We start from the raw sequence: 15,747 nt of genomic DNA, 5'->3' as shown, positions 1-15,747 counted from the left end.
GCATATCTACAAAAATGATTATTTAATGAGTAAAATTATTGGCAACAGAAAGAAATATGTTCAATTTTACAGGGTCACCATCATGTTACTTCTTTAGATTTGTGAAGAAAAATGATTTATGCATGCATGCAAAAATGAAAATATCACAAAAAATTCTAGACAAATTCAAAAATAAAATTGAGTTTCATAGATTCATCATAAATGCTAGAAAACAAAACAATTTTGAACTTTCACGGATTGCTAATATGGATGAAGTGCCTCACTTTTTGATGTGCCCTTGAATAAAGCTGTTGACCCCAAAGGTAAAAAAAAAATTGTTATTGTTAAAACTTCGTGCATCCAATACAACAGTGCATCTTATAAGGCAAAAAATATGGTAATTATATTTTTAAATTGACAATCCCATGTATGAAAGTTTGAAAATAATCTCAGTAATATGGTTGGGATGAGGGTAAGAGTAATGGGCACTGTTTTACAGTATAAAAAAGCTAATTTAGGCTTCCAGTAAGCAGGATGGTTTCAAATCAGGCAAGCAAATTTATCAACTACCAAACCAGCTGAGAGATTTTTATTGTACTATGTAAGAAGTTTGAATTATTCTCTAAGTTTTGTAAAAAAATTCTAACTAATAAAAATTCATCACATATATTCAAATATTTAAAAGTACCTGAGCAGCTGCAAGATTTTCTGCATCTTCTTTTCGACTAGTAGCAGGAAAGAAAACAATGTTGTCTATAGTTTGAATAAGTTCAAGCTGTACAATACACTTTATTTTTAAGGATGATAGTAACTTCTCTTCAGCATTATCATTTTCTGTAAAAATTTTGAAAGTGTTCATTAATAAATTGTCCTAATAATTTATTTGCATTAATACAAAATATTAAATTTTTACAGTCAAAATCAGTTATGTAATCAATCAAATATCCGTAAATTTAATTATGATCAGAAATGAAAAACAGCTTACTTTTCAATGTCTGCTAATTTGAACATTTTCTGAGGCAATATGGATCTAAGATTATTTATGCATGTACAATAAAATGTCTGAGCAACAATGCAAATTGAAGCACCACATTAAGTGTCATGTCATTTTGCTAGTGTTAGAGACAATTTCGGTACAAAACAAAACAAAAGTGGCCTTGAGAAACACTTTGCATATCTAAGGAAAGATCCAACAACATAACATAACCAAATCTGCTCTCATTTCTAAGATATCCAAGAAAAATTTCCACCCCTTAATATAAGACAATCATATACATGATGAGAGTATGCTCATAGCATAGAACTCCTAAAGAATAGCTATCATTACACAGTTTACATAAATTACTGGAGATGGGGTAAAGGATTTTTTCTCCTACTTTTATATGTACACAGTCTTGCCATAAATAATGTTACAACTTCTACACACCCTCATGCTGCTCATGGAATTGCACAAGCACAGTTCCATTAGTGGCATCATGTGCAGCCAACATTTGCATGTTCCTCAGTAGAGAGTGAGTTGTCTAGGTGTACAGGTTAACATGTGATGGAGAGATTATGAGAACTGTGTAGCTGTAATAGCACTTCACAAGGTGGGAATGCAGTGACCTGTTATTTTCAACATATTAAAAACACTCCAGATCAGTAGGATGTTTGTATATTGAACTATTTTACCATTATAACAATACAGAAGCCGTATCTGACCACCAAAAAACAGATCGACCCACACTGTATTAGGAAGCAACAGCTTGTGAGGGCTGTGAAGGCATGCCTCTTCCATAATCCTGAGAGAAATGCAGAAAGTGATGATGTGAGAGATGAATGTTTCACAGAGAACAATGCCACATGTACAAACTGATCACCTGGGGTGAGAGACTATTGTCATTCTACTGGACACTTCCTAACATCACACCTTACGAGGCAGAGGGTGATAAAATCAAAGGCGCTTCACTGGAGGTATGCAAATAACGGATATAGAGATATCCTCTTCACAAATGAGAAGATATTCTTTGGGATGAACTGGAATATTGGGTGAGGCCAAGGGACACCTGCCCCACAACAGTCCAAAACCTCCTTACATGCCTACAAGAAGAATGGTCCAAAATTCTCATTGATTGCTATCGTACGCTTGTGGAATGTATGCCCTGTAGGATTGCTGCAGTCATCACAGTGAAAGGAGGTTCAACATATTATTAAGATGTTGCTCTGTCCATAAGCATTTTAATGAAAGGTGCATGTACACTTCTATAAAGATGAGATCAAACATAAATCACTATAATGATCTGTTGTCAACTAGCATCCTTTCTTGAAACATACAACTCTTGATGAAGAAGTGGATATAGGAAGCATGGTTCTATTCGAATGGGCTCATTACTTCTCAGATTAATACTGCTGACAAAATGTGGCACATGATTTTCCACATTCAGTGTGCAAGTGTCATCCTGCCTCATGGAGACTTGAAGCAGGTCAAAAAGCACCATAGTTGGTCACTAGAGCAGGAATATTGATTATTTATCCTTTACCACACAGTAATAAATGTATAGTAGGTTTACATTTTTTCTTTGATTGAATTTCCATTAAAAAAAAAAATGTAAGTATTATTAGTAAGCATTTTGTTGAAAATTTACTCTTCTTCCTACCATAAGGTTTCCCACGAAAGGTTACACAGTTATACATAAAAAAAAATAACTTAGAATATACTATCTAAGTTATTTCTTTCATGGTTACATTTTTTTAAATCCATTTCCACCTGAATTTGATTCATATTAAGAAGATGTGTTGTGAGAAAGAGAGTTAGGCATCTATTTTCCACTGGTGATTTAACTTTTTTTTTATTTTAAACTTGGTTATATTTGTTTAAAACAACTGCAAATATACCAATATTACTTAATGAGGATAAGCACCACTGAAGCAGCAACAGAAACATTCAAAATACTAGTCCACTTGTTACTATTACCCTTCTTCCCACCATAAGCTTGCTCATGATAGGTTATACAGTCATGTATAATAAACTAATTACCTGCATTCTCAAAAAGTACTTCACAACCATGTAATGATGAATAAACTAAAATCATATACAAAAATCAACATCCCCCAATATTACAACCTATTTTAAACAGAAATTTTCAACAAAATACTTATTAAGACAATTATTTTAAAAACATTTTTCTTCTGTGATGTTTTCAAATAACACACAAATCATGTTAGTAAGTGAAAAAAAAAAAAAAAAAAAAAAATGCAATTATCAATTTTAAACAGCTGCAAGCACCAAACAAATGAGAGTGATGACAAAATAGTCATGTCAACATACTTCTAGTGATATTTCATGCAACTAAACATTTTTTCATAAAGATCATAAAGCATGTCTAATCATTTGCATTCTCAGACTGATTTGCCATTTTGTGGGAAGAAAAACATGATGCAAATATCTTGCCATCATTGTACATAAGCTAAGTCTTATTGAGAAGAACTAGAAAATTCCTTCAAATGGGTGTGAAACTATCATTCCCAGATAGCTAGTGTTATTGTGAAACCAGTCAGTTAAGGAAGTAGCTCTACTTACAAAATTTCAGTTCTAACTACAGGGTATCTCATAAGTCCTGAAATATTTCAATAATTCATAAAAATTAGGAAAATTGGTATATTAGAGTGCAGTTTATACAAAAGTGAATTGCAAGGAGGGGGAATTTTTTTGGCAGCAGGGAGAAAAAATTTAGCCCACATTTTCACCGATAGAGGGTGAAAGCAGTCAGAATAGCATTGAAAGCCTATTTAATCATAAGCAAGAAACCCGTTATATATCACTACAGTAATTGTTCAACGTGTCTGCCAGCACTAGCAATTACATTCTGCAAGTGGGTGAGAACACCATTTACAGAAGCCTGGAAGCATATCTGGGTGGATGCAAACAACTTTGTGGTGAATGGCATCTTTTAAATCTGCTAAGGAAGATGGACTGCTCAGGTACACCCGGGACTTTAAATAGCCACACAACCAAAAATCTACTGGTGTCAAGTCTGGGGACCAAGGGGATCCATGTGGAGTTGCAATTGCGGCTGATGAGTCATTTTTCACCAAATGTGCTGATGGGAAACTGCTTGATAGGAGATGCGATATGAGGTGGTATCCCGTCCTGTATGAATGTGACTGTGAGAACTTTTTTTTTCTGCAGTCCCTTGTTGCATATGGCTCTTCAAAGGAAAAAAGGGACCGAAAATGATGGATGCAGTGAAGCCACACTAAACAGTGAGTCACGGAGAATGCAACAGCTCCTCTGTGTAAGCGTGGATTGTTCTGCACCCAAATTCAACAGTTATGCATATTAACTGTCCCCATGCAATGAAAAATGCGCTTCATCTGTCCAGAAGATGTTGTACAGCCATCGTGGATCTTCTTTGACTTTTGTCAAAGCCCATTGAGAATTCCTCCCTCTTAGTGGTATCACATGGTAACAGCTGGTGAAGAGATTGCAGCTTATATGGATACAAGTTTAACACACCATGAAGGATGCAGAATATGGACATTTTCGCTATGCCTGTGATTCTTGCAGCTTCCTGTGCACTGCTTACACTGCTCACGGATTGTGCCGCTATGGCATTCATTTGCGATACCACAACGCTAGGGGCTTCGGATAAATCTGTTCTGCCAGTATGAGGGTGATCTGAAAAATTTCCTCTTTCCTCGAAACATTGTATTAGAGACTGTAGTGCGGAAGGAGTGATAGATCCTCGACCATTCTTCATTCTTTTCTGCATTCAAAAATTTTGTAAAGCTTCCTCTCTGATTCCCCACTTACATAAAACAGCTTCACTAACAATGCCTTATCCACCAATCCACCTTATCACAGAAACAAATTTTCTTTTCACAAAAATAATTCTGTTCGCCCCAGTGACTGGGAATTCATTATGTGCATTCATTATGAGCTTCCAGCAGTACGCCCAACGTTTTATTGAACTCTCATTTGCACATATTTGTAAATTAGCCATGTGGTACAGCACTCTATCGGTGAAAATGTGAACTAAATTTTTTATCCCCACCAAAAAAAAAAATCCCCCCTCCTTGCAATTCACTTTTGTGCAAACTGCACTCTAATATACCATATACCGAACCATTGAAATATTTTGGTACTTATGGGACATCCTGCTACAAAAATATGCAATTCTCTTCTACAGGCAGTCACCCTTATTTGTATTTATTGACGTTGCTTCTTACAAAAAATACATCTACATATCTTTTGGCATTGCTATATATCGAAGTTTCTGGAACACAAACTGTGCGAAAAAAAGGACCACTTTAAAGATAAACTAAGCAAATATCGAGAATGAAATGACCTTGAGAACGAGATAGTCATGTGGAAAGAGTCAACAGCGGTGCTCTTTGTAGTGATTTTCTGTGATTGATTGCTGCTGCTGATGGAAGGTTCTGAGAAACTTGAAGTTTCTGGGAAGGCTGGTCATTTGACATAGTATGTAGGTATTTGCATGTGTGTGTCAGCTGATGGTAGACTGAACACAGGACCTACCAATTGCCTTCTAATAAAAGTATCCAAGAAGAATGCTGGAGCCTCTTCTATAGTAAAATGAATTCAGGGATGGATATTGTTGAAAAAGTGTAAAAAGTTAGAAAGAACTTGTGGGCCAAGAAGCCAAATCATAAAGACATTGTCTATCACAGCTTTATCTTGTACTATACTAGTACTCTATCACTAGTATTACTGTAAATTTGTCTTTTTTGAGCCCTTTTGGGCTCAAAAAAAGACAAATTTACAGGTAGTACTAAAGGTTCAAAACATTCTATGTATAAGTTAGCAACTAGAATGAAAGTGGGGAGGCTGACACACCTTCAGCCTATTTTAAAAGCTGGTTCCAACTAACATACTGTGATTTAAGACAGTGCTTTAAGCTCACAAATGTTGGGGTAGGTAGGGAGGGGATTTTGGAAAGGAACTCTAGTATGTCATTCTACTGGAACATTTGCAAAAAAAGAGACAACATATAAAAGCTCACTTAAGTGATCATTTTCTCTTTAGTTGAAGATTCTGTATAAAGGTATTAAAATGTGGAAAGTTTTTATGTAACATGATGCCTTACCAATATGCTTGTTCAGTTCGTGCCAAAATGTTTAGCAAGTTATATTTGATATCTTAGGTAGCTCTGTATGGGCTACCTAAGATTAGAAAAAAAAAAAAAAAAAACTCGCATATGTCAGCTTTTTTATCTTTTGAAATGTGCAGATTAAAAAAGGCTTTAATTTGGACATAGTTCCAGTTGGCCAACCTATAATATTATTTAACAGACTTCATTAAGGTTTTATCTTTTATTGCTATAGTAAGGTTCTTTACTACTAGCATTTATGTTGGTCTATAAGATAATTCATCTGAACTTAAGATCCTCCATAAAATTTTCTTTGTCTGTCTTCACTATTACTAACTTTTGGTTCACTGATTGAGTTAGCTGTGAAAGATCTAAAATTACCATGACCTAGAGAACAAGATAAATCTGAATATTTTAGCTAGAAAAATGATCTCAACAGAAAACCTAAAGGTGTAGGTCCCCCTTTCCCCAAACCTAAAATTTGGTACAGATATGTGGACGATATCTTCATCGTTCGGAACAACAACAAAGATGACCTAGACTTTCTCAAAAAGATTAACTCCTTCCATCATTCGATTAAATTTACTCTGGAACTTGAAAGAGACAAACAACTACCGTTTTTAGACATCTTAATCAAAAAACAAATTGATGGCAGCATAAATCTACTGGTTTACAGGAAACTGACCAATACAGGATGCTACCTACATTTCAGCTCCTCTCACCATATCTCACATAAACTCAGCATTGTACACATATTAAAGAAAAGAGCTATTAGCATCACAACAGACAACAAGACCCTTCAAGATGAGTTAACATTAATTTCTAACAATCTGTACTTGAACGGCTATCCAAGAAGACTAGTCAAAAAAAATCCTTTTCTCTGAACCACCACAAAGAGAACAAGAAGATGTTCAATATATAAAAACTATTTCAATTCCATATGTAAATGGCATCTCCAACAAACTCGCCAGCCTCCTCAAACCACACAAAATAAGAGTAACATTCAAATCAATAGAAACTATTCGTAAACTATTTAGATCTCCAAAAGATAACCATCCCTTCTATAAATATGCTGGTGTTTATAATATTCCATGCTCATGTGGCTCTATTTACATTGGACAGACTTCAAGAAGCATCGAAATCAGGCAAAAGGAGCACATTGGCTACATAAAAAACAACAGACAGGACATTTCTGGCCTATCGTCTCATTTCTCTACAACTAACCATGTCATCGAGTGGAACAAAAGCTGTTCCCCTTACATAGAGGAAAACTACCATTCAAGAATTTTCAAAGAAGCAGTGCCACAGTCGCTCGTTCTACTGTTAACCTTAACAGAAATCAAGGTTTTATACTCCCAGAGACATGGAAAACCCTAATTAGATCTCTAAAAATACAAGAAATGAACTTTAACACAAACTACAGGAAATTCCTTAGCAACAGCTAGCTAACCTTGTACACGCAATACGTGTTTCACTCACGTTCTATGCTATTTTATTTGTAATTATTCTTGTCAGTTTTACAGTTACTCATAATTGTGAGATTGCTTTAAGCCTATATGTCAGTGCCCTGAAGATGCCAACAGTTAAAGTGTGGCGAAACTAGTTGGTAGTTAATAAATTTTATCAATACTTGATCTGTAAACCAAATATTATTTCACTTATAGATGGGGTCTTGAAACTTTGGTCCTAAATTCTCCTCTGTAACTTCTGCTTGATTTATATAAACAATATTTTTTATATTTGGCCTTATGGCTCTCAGATTTTCAATGACTTTTTAGAAGTTCTTAACAATATTCATCACAGCATTTGTTTTAACTTTGAATTAAAAATCATGGAGTTTAGTCTTCTTGGATATTTTTGTTACAAGAGAGTGTAAAACTTCCCTCATGTTCAGCCTGCCATAAACCCACATATATTGGCAGATATCTACATCTTCACACCACTATCCTATCCCAAAACTAGGAACTTTAAAAATCTTTGGCCTTCAAGGAAAAGAAAATTTTGTTCCTGGGGGATAGTGCTGCATCTGAACCAAAAAAAGTTGGCCTTTTTCATTAAACAAAAATGTACACAATAAAGAAAACTCTTGCCAAACTCCTTCAAAAGACCAATGAGTCATTACTCAAACTCATGATTATATACATATACCAAACATTCCTATATTAAAGGCACAACACATACATTAGACAATTTTCAAACATATCACATAACAGAACAGTTTAGAAACCAGAGGGCAAACTTTCTTTCCAAACAAGATAGATTAAAGATCATCAGGACCCTCTCTTATTCCCAGTGTTTATGGTATGAACAATCCACAGTGTGTCCCAGATAAAGATAACCCTAGCAGATTGGAGAAATATAGATGCTATTGCACAACTCATACTAACTACACATTACAAAGACTGTTCTTAGCAGCAGCTCAAGTTCTAAAGCACACTGAAAAGAACACAAGCACTAATGATTTGATTTTAAACAAATTTTAAGGCACTGTTTCATAGTCTCATCAATCCAAAAGCAAACTGCAAATTTTTCATTGTCATAAGCAGTGCAACTGTCACATCCATTATCAAGCATGTGGCTTTCAATTTTATCTAGGCAATTTCAGTTTCTATTTTCGATTTGTGCGTGTTTCAAATAGGTATATAAATTATCTTTAGTTAGAAAAAAACTGGCATGTAAATATTCAGCTTTTAATTCTTTCCTTCATGCTTACACGGTGATTCAAAGACATTATGAAAATTATGGAAACAACTAACGCATTAGAGTAAAACTTTAGTTTAATATAAACTAAAATAGACACTCGATGTTTCAACTTTCACATTAAGGTCATCATCTGGAGTATACACATATATACAAAAAAACAAGCAGCACTACAGTTTATATGGTGTGCTAAAGTTACTGATTAACTGTTAAAACTACTGGCCTAACCTCTGGTGGAAAAAAAAAAAAAAAACCTTACTACATCAAAACTACTTCTACATCAAATTTCTTTTTTTACATTAAAAAAAAATTATATAAGTATAATATAATTTAAAGCTAATCAGTATTGATAGTGGCCAATAAAAGCTGAAAATTGCTCAGAGTCCTGAAGTCAGAGTTTGCTGAAAAACTAAGTAGGCTGAATATGTGTGTCATCCAAATTTTTGGGATTTTTATTCCATAATTATTGTTAAGTTAAGGTGGTTAATCAAAATTTCACATGCTTCTTTGAATTTCCGTTCATACCAAGTTTTTCGTCATCATCATCATCAACTTCTTGCCATGTACCCTCAAGGGGTATACAGGATATGATAGTACTACATGAAAAATTTACATCATTACTAACTTCCTATCTACAATTTTCCTCCAAATCAGTCTGTTACTTGTCAAGACTCCAACATTACCAGATCTTATATTTCTATCATCTAAGGCACTTTGTACCGTATCAATCCACCAATATCTTGGTCTTCCTCTGGGTCGTTTTCCTGCCAAAATGGCAGAGAACACTTGTTTTACTAATCTTTCCCTGCCAATTCTGTTTAAGTGACCATACCACCTGAGATCAGCTCTGCTAACGCATTCCTGGATGCTAACAATGTCAAGTTCTTTCCTAATATTCTCGTTTTTAATATGATATTAAGATTGATGCCATCTGTTCACGCCTCTAATCTTTCTCAGGACTTTCAGATCTGCGGTACAGTCTACTCTTTGGTCAAGTGTTTTACTTTTGACCCAGCTCTCAGATCCATAAATTAAAACTGGTTTGAACACTATCTTGTTTATGGCTAATTTAGTGTTCCAACTAATTTCTCTCTTATTCCATATTTAATTTACCATCTTCACTAAAAATCGTGCCTGAGTAGCTGAAATGTTTTACTTGTTCCATAGGTTCTCCATTCACAACACAGTTGATATTTGCAATGATTCTGCCTATTTTCATTGTCTTTTTATTGCTGACCTTCATACCATATCTATTACAACAGTTATTCAATTTAGTTAAAGAATCTTGCAGACTTGTAGAGGATTTATTTAGAAGTATAACATCGTCCGCATAAAGCTAAGAGCTGACATTAACATCTCCAATTTTGATATCACGTTTAATACCACTTTCCTTCATAATATGATCCATATAGATAATGAATAACAGAGGGGATAATGTACATCCTTGTCTCACACCAGATTTAACATGAAACCATCCTCCTGCACCTCCCTCAATTCTAACTGCTGACTTACAACTCAAATAAAGACTAAGTATTGCTTGATATAATGCCCCATTGACACCATATAACTGTAGTGTATTGAATAGCTTCTCGCTTGGCACCTTGTCATATGCCTTTTCCAAATCTACAAAACTTAAATACAGATCTTTGTTATGTTCCCATGATTTCTCCACTATTTGTCTTAAAGTGAAGATCTGATCCTGACAGCCTCTATTTGACCTGAATCCAGCTTGTTCTTCACCAAGCTTTTCTTCCACAATCCTTCTCAACCGTTTCTCAAGTATACTTGCATATATCTTACCAGGAACACTCAGTAATGAAATGCTTCTGTAATTCTCACATTCAGTTTTATTTCCCTTTTTATATATGAGTACTGTGAGAGTCTACTCCAATCATAGGGAATTCGTCCCTCTATCCAGGCATTCTGAACTATGCAGTGCAGCCACTGTAAGACTTTTATACCACCATACTTCAGCATTTCTGGTTGAATATCATCTACTCCTGCTGCCTTTCCACATTTCAAGCCTTTGATGGCTTTTTCTACTTCAAGTATGGATATATATTCCTGACTGCATGCCTGGTCAGTGTTTTTTTATCACTGTGCTGTCATCACTGCTTGATTCATTTAGCAAATTTTCAAAGTAATTATTCCATACTTCAAGGATATCTTTTTCTCTTGTTTTCTTGTCACCTTTATCATCTCTAATTCCTTTTACAGCACTCTTTCCTCCATTTCTAAGCTTCTTCAACAACCTCCAGAATATCTTACCACCTTCTTGATATTTATTTTCTATGTTCTTGCCAAAGTCCTCCCATGACTTTTGTTTAGCTAGTTTTTCACAGTGTTTCGCTTTCTTACATTTGTCTCTGTATTCTCTAAGAGCCAAAGCTGACTTATTTGCCAGGAACTTTTGATATGATTTCTTCTTTTCCTTCACTGCCTCTTTAACTTCCTGTGTCCAGCGTGGAGTTCTAATTTTTCTATCCTTGCAGACAACCTCACCACATGCCTCTCTGGCTGAATCAATCAGGGTTTTCTTCAAAGCTTGCCATTGAATCTCCAAGGTTTGGTTCCTGTTCTCAAACTCTTTCATTTTTTCTTCAATAATCTTTGTATATGTTAGTCTACAGTTCACATCTGAGAGCTGCTCAACTTTTATTCGCTTTAAAACTTTCTTACATGTTAATCTTTTCAATATGAAATTCAATTTTGTCCTGCCCAAGACTAAATAGTGATCACTTCCAATTTCAAATCCTCTGTACACTCTGGTGTCCTGCACCAGGTAGAAAACATCACTATCAACAATAACATAGTCAATGAGACATTTCTTATTCCTTGCCTCTTCTCTCCATGTGAATTTGTGCACATTTTTATGTTGGAACATGGTGTTAGTCCATGTCCTGAGCAGAAATCCAACAGGTATTTGCCATTATTATTAGCTTTGCTCTTTTCTCCAAATTTTCCCAAAACATTTTTGTATGTTTGACAATCACTTCCTACTCTGCTATTTAGATCCCCAACAAGAACCAACTTTTCCTTTTTCATTGTGTCAGTAGCTTTCTCTAGAGCCTCAAAAAAAAATTTCTCCACTTCTACCTTAGCAGAACCTTCTGTGGGACCATAGGCACAAATAAGTCTCATTGTCCAGTTCCCCATTCTCATATTTGCCCAAATCACTCTACTTGACACTGCCTGCCATTCAAGGATGAGCCTCGTATTTTGTGTTGAATACTATGGCTACTCCTTCTTTTGCTTGATTGTCATTGCCTGAATATAACGTTTTGTATTTATTGCTCAGAAAGATCTCACCAATTTTTGTCTTTTTTGTTTCAGTCACCCGTATTATGTCGATCTTGTACTTATCTAATTCCTCCGCTAGCTCCATTTCTTTGCCATTCAGGGTTTCTTATGTTGATAGTGCCAATCTTTAACTCTGGTGATGTTGAGTTGGGGTGTGTTTTCAGATTTGTTCCAGTAGCTGACTTTTTGCTGTTCACCCTGGTTTCCTGGCGAAAACAATGGGGGCCTTGTTTAACCAGGCAACGCCCCAGCCGGCATGAAATTCTATTATGTTATACCATCATTTAATATTGTGGTTTAAGCCAATAAGAATGCAATTTGGTCAGCTAAATCCCAAATTGCCAGCCCATCCTCGTTCTTTCATTATCCACGTAGAACAGGGTGCACCATGAGAAGGTGAGGATTGGACATTAGGTCAGAATCCCTGGTTGGTTCTCCACATTCCTTTAAAGGCTATGTGGAGGTCTCCTCTCAGTTATACAGCTTTGACCGTTAAGCACCCCTACCAAGTTTTTGTATGATGTAAAGAACAAGTGCTTTTCCAATTTAGTGTAGGATGTTAAGAGCTGATCTGAAATGCCTGCTTCTCCAAAATTGCTAAATTCAATGTATCGCTTTTTTTTTTTTTTTTTTTTTTTTTTTTTTTTTTTTTTTTTTTTTTTAAACGGATAGGGATTGTGAGGTGAACATGTTTCTTAATTTTAAATGTGGTTTAAAAGTGACATTAAGATTATAATGGTGTAGAATTCTATTAATTTTTTCTGATAACCTTTTAATGTATGAAATAGCTATGTTTTACTGTAATCTATTAATATATTATTTTTAAAAATTTTGAATTAAAATTTTTAAAATTAAACTTAAAATTATTTTTTAAAATAATATAGATTACAGTAAAACCATAATACAAAAACTTGGTATGAATGGAAATTCAAAGCAGCATGTGAAATTTTGATTAACCATCCCAACTTAATAATAATTATGGCAAAAAATCCCAAAAATTTGGATGACACACATTCAGCCTTAGTTTTCCAGCAAACTCTAACTTCAGGACTCTAAGCAATTTTCAGCTTTTATTGGCCACTATCAATACTGATTAGCTTTAAATTATATTATATTTATATAATTTTTTTTTTATGTGAACATGTTGTTCTCCAGCTTTAATTTAATTTTGTAACCTAATAATAATAATAGAGGGCTAACTTTGAGGTAGTAAGGTTTTTTTTTTTTTTTTTTTTTCCACGAGAAGTCAGGCCAATAGTTTTAACGGTTAATCAGTAACTTTAGCACACCAGATAAACTGTAGTGCTGCTTGTTTTTTTGTATATATATGTATAGTCCAGATGATGACCTTCATGTGAAGGTTGAAACGTCGAGTGTCTATTTTAGTTTATATTAAACTAAAGTTTTACTCTAATGCGGTAGCTGTTTCCATAATTTTCATAATGATTTAGTCTTTAAATTATTTCATTCCTTGTATTATATTGTAGAATAACTACATGGAAACTTCAACATGAGTGATTTAATTAAGGAAATCAGAACAGAGAAACTGGAAATACAGTATCTCAAATTTTGTAAATGAATGCACATTACTCTAAAAATAGCCTTTTAAATCTGTAATGGTTTCTATGTAAGACTGCTGTTCACTTTCATGTGATCTTTTAAGAAAGGATCCAAATCATGGTATGATAAGTAAAAGGGAGACTTTGGGGGATAGATGGTGAGAATTGCTTCTCTGCTCAAAATAGAGTGATCTGCAGGCATGTGGCACTTTTACACTCTTCCAAAGATTTCTCCCAACCACCATAGCTGACAAACTATGTTTGGAAACCTCAAACATTTTAAATTTAAATAATACGAAAACAATAACTAGCAACCTAACCAAATCTGAATTGCAGCCATGAAATCGCTGAAATCAAATTTGGACATCACAATCACTAGCACTGATAAAGATGAATGAATAAATTAGTCACAGACAACAACACCTATCAACTTGTTATCTATAACCCAACCAACTGGATAAAAAAAAGAAAACAGAAAAGTTACTTAAATCAGTCACTTCTTGGCCCAAAGATAAAGTTAAAAAATTACTTCCACACTATGCTCGTTCCCTGAGAATTTATGATTTACCAAATATTCACAAACAGAATGTACCACTTTGGCCGATAGTTGAAGGTATAGATAGCTCCAATTATCATCTAGCCAAGAAACTAGCTCAAAATTCAAGCAGCTGGTAGGTCATTCCCCCTCCTATATTAAAAACACACAACACTTTGTAAACAAAATCAAAGACATTACACTGGAAAAAAGCAATTTATTAGTCAGTTTTGATGTCTCTTCCCTCTTCACAAATGTCCCAATCAGTGACACAATTCTTCTGTTACAGGAAAAATTCCCCATGATATCACAGCACTCTTTGCACATGTTCTACATTCTGGCTATTTTGTGTGACAAAACACTTCTATCTACAAAAAGAAGGCAAAGCCATGGCACCATTATTCCCCCCCAACTGCTAACTTTTATATGGAAGCTTTTGAGTAACATGCTCTAGATTCCTTTCCTTTAAAACCAAAAGTCTAGCTTAGATATACTGACTATGTCTTCACTATCTGGTCCCATGGCCGCCAAACATTAGACATTTTCTTCAGCCACCTAAACAAACAACACAAATGAATCCAATTTTGAGATTGAAAGGCAGAACACGTTTCCTTTTCTAGATACATTTGTCACACATCTTCCTTCTGGCAGTCTTTCCCTCACTGTTTACCGGAAACTGACAGATACTGGCCAACATTACACACACAAACTCCTATGACCACCCCACACAAAAACTAGGAGTCATTAATACAATAAAAAAAACAGGGCTTTGAAGATTTGCTCCAATGAACAAGCACTTAAAGATGAATTAAAAATTATTACCAATACCTTCCTAAAAAATGGCTACAGCCAAAATACTATCAACAAAATTCTGTACAAGATCTCACCTAAAAACAAAAATAAACTAGACTACAATAAAACTATAACCATTCTCATTAAAGGGATATCAGATTAAAATACACAGAATACTATGGAAATACAACCTTAAAGCCACCTTTAAACCCCTTGCAAAATTAAAGAACTTACTCAACTCATCCAAGGAGCTGGCCCACCCTGGAGTTTACTGTATTCAGTGCACCTGTTATTTGCCCTATATAGGGGAAACAGGATGCACAATTCCTATCTGAAAAAAGGAACATAAATGGCACATTAAATTTAATAACTATGGTAAAGCCAGCCTTTCTGATCATGCCCTGAACACTCTACATAGAACTGACTGGAAAGGCACCTGTTGTTTACAACACACCAAAAAGTGGCATGAACATAAATTTAAGGAGACCTGTAAATTCTTATCCCCCCCCCCAAATCTTAACAATAATGTTGGTCTAAAAATCCCAAGAATATGGAAGGCACATATTCTACCTGCATAACCTTTCTGTCTAAGAATCAATTATAAACACAATTATAGGTAATCCAGGATCTTAACTCTAATATAACAACTTTCATGTTTAAATTAGGACACCACATTTGCTGTAATAAAACTATGTATATGAATTCTGATGTTGTCATAAATAGAATATAGCTTTGATGTAGTTATTTTATTTTATTTATTTAATTAATTTTTTTCCCACTAGAGGTCAGTCCA

General features: G+C 34.6%; 1 protein-coding gene across 2 annotated transcripts in view; it reads right to left on the bottom strand.

The window, feature by feature from the left end:
* The window catches only part of Sec71 (ADP ribosylation factor guanine nucleotide exchange factor Sec71), a 581,865-nt gene that overhangs the window by 55,266 nt on the left and 510,852 nt on the right, over positions 1–15,747 (bottom strand). For both annotated transcript variants that reach the window (XM_090410617.1, XM_090410618.1), the window contains one exon: positions 668–813. In XM_090410617.1, the coding sequence (XP_090266743.1) occupies positions 668–813 (146 nt within the window). The remainder of the gene's footprint in view (positions 1–667; positions 814–15,747) is intronic.

This window comes from Typopeltis vanoorti, chromosome 20 (genome assembly GCF_054136105.1).
Source record: "Typopeltis vanoorti isolate ZY-2024b chromosome 20, IOZ_Tvanoo_1.0, whole genome shotgun sequence".
In the NCBI taxonomy this organism is placed as follows: Eukaryota; Metazoa; Arthropoda; class Arachnida; order Uropygi; family Thelyphonidae; genus Typopeltis; species Typopeltis vanoorti.
Note: the sequence above shows the minus strand (reverse complement) of the source record. Positions and strands in the feature narration are given on the sequence as shown.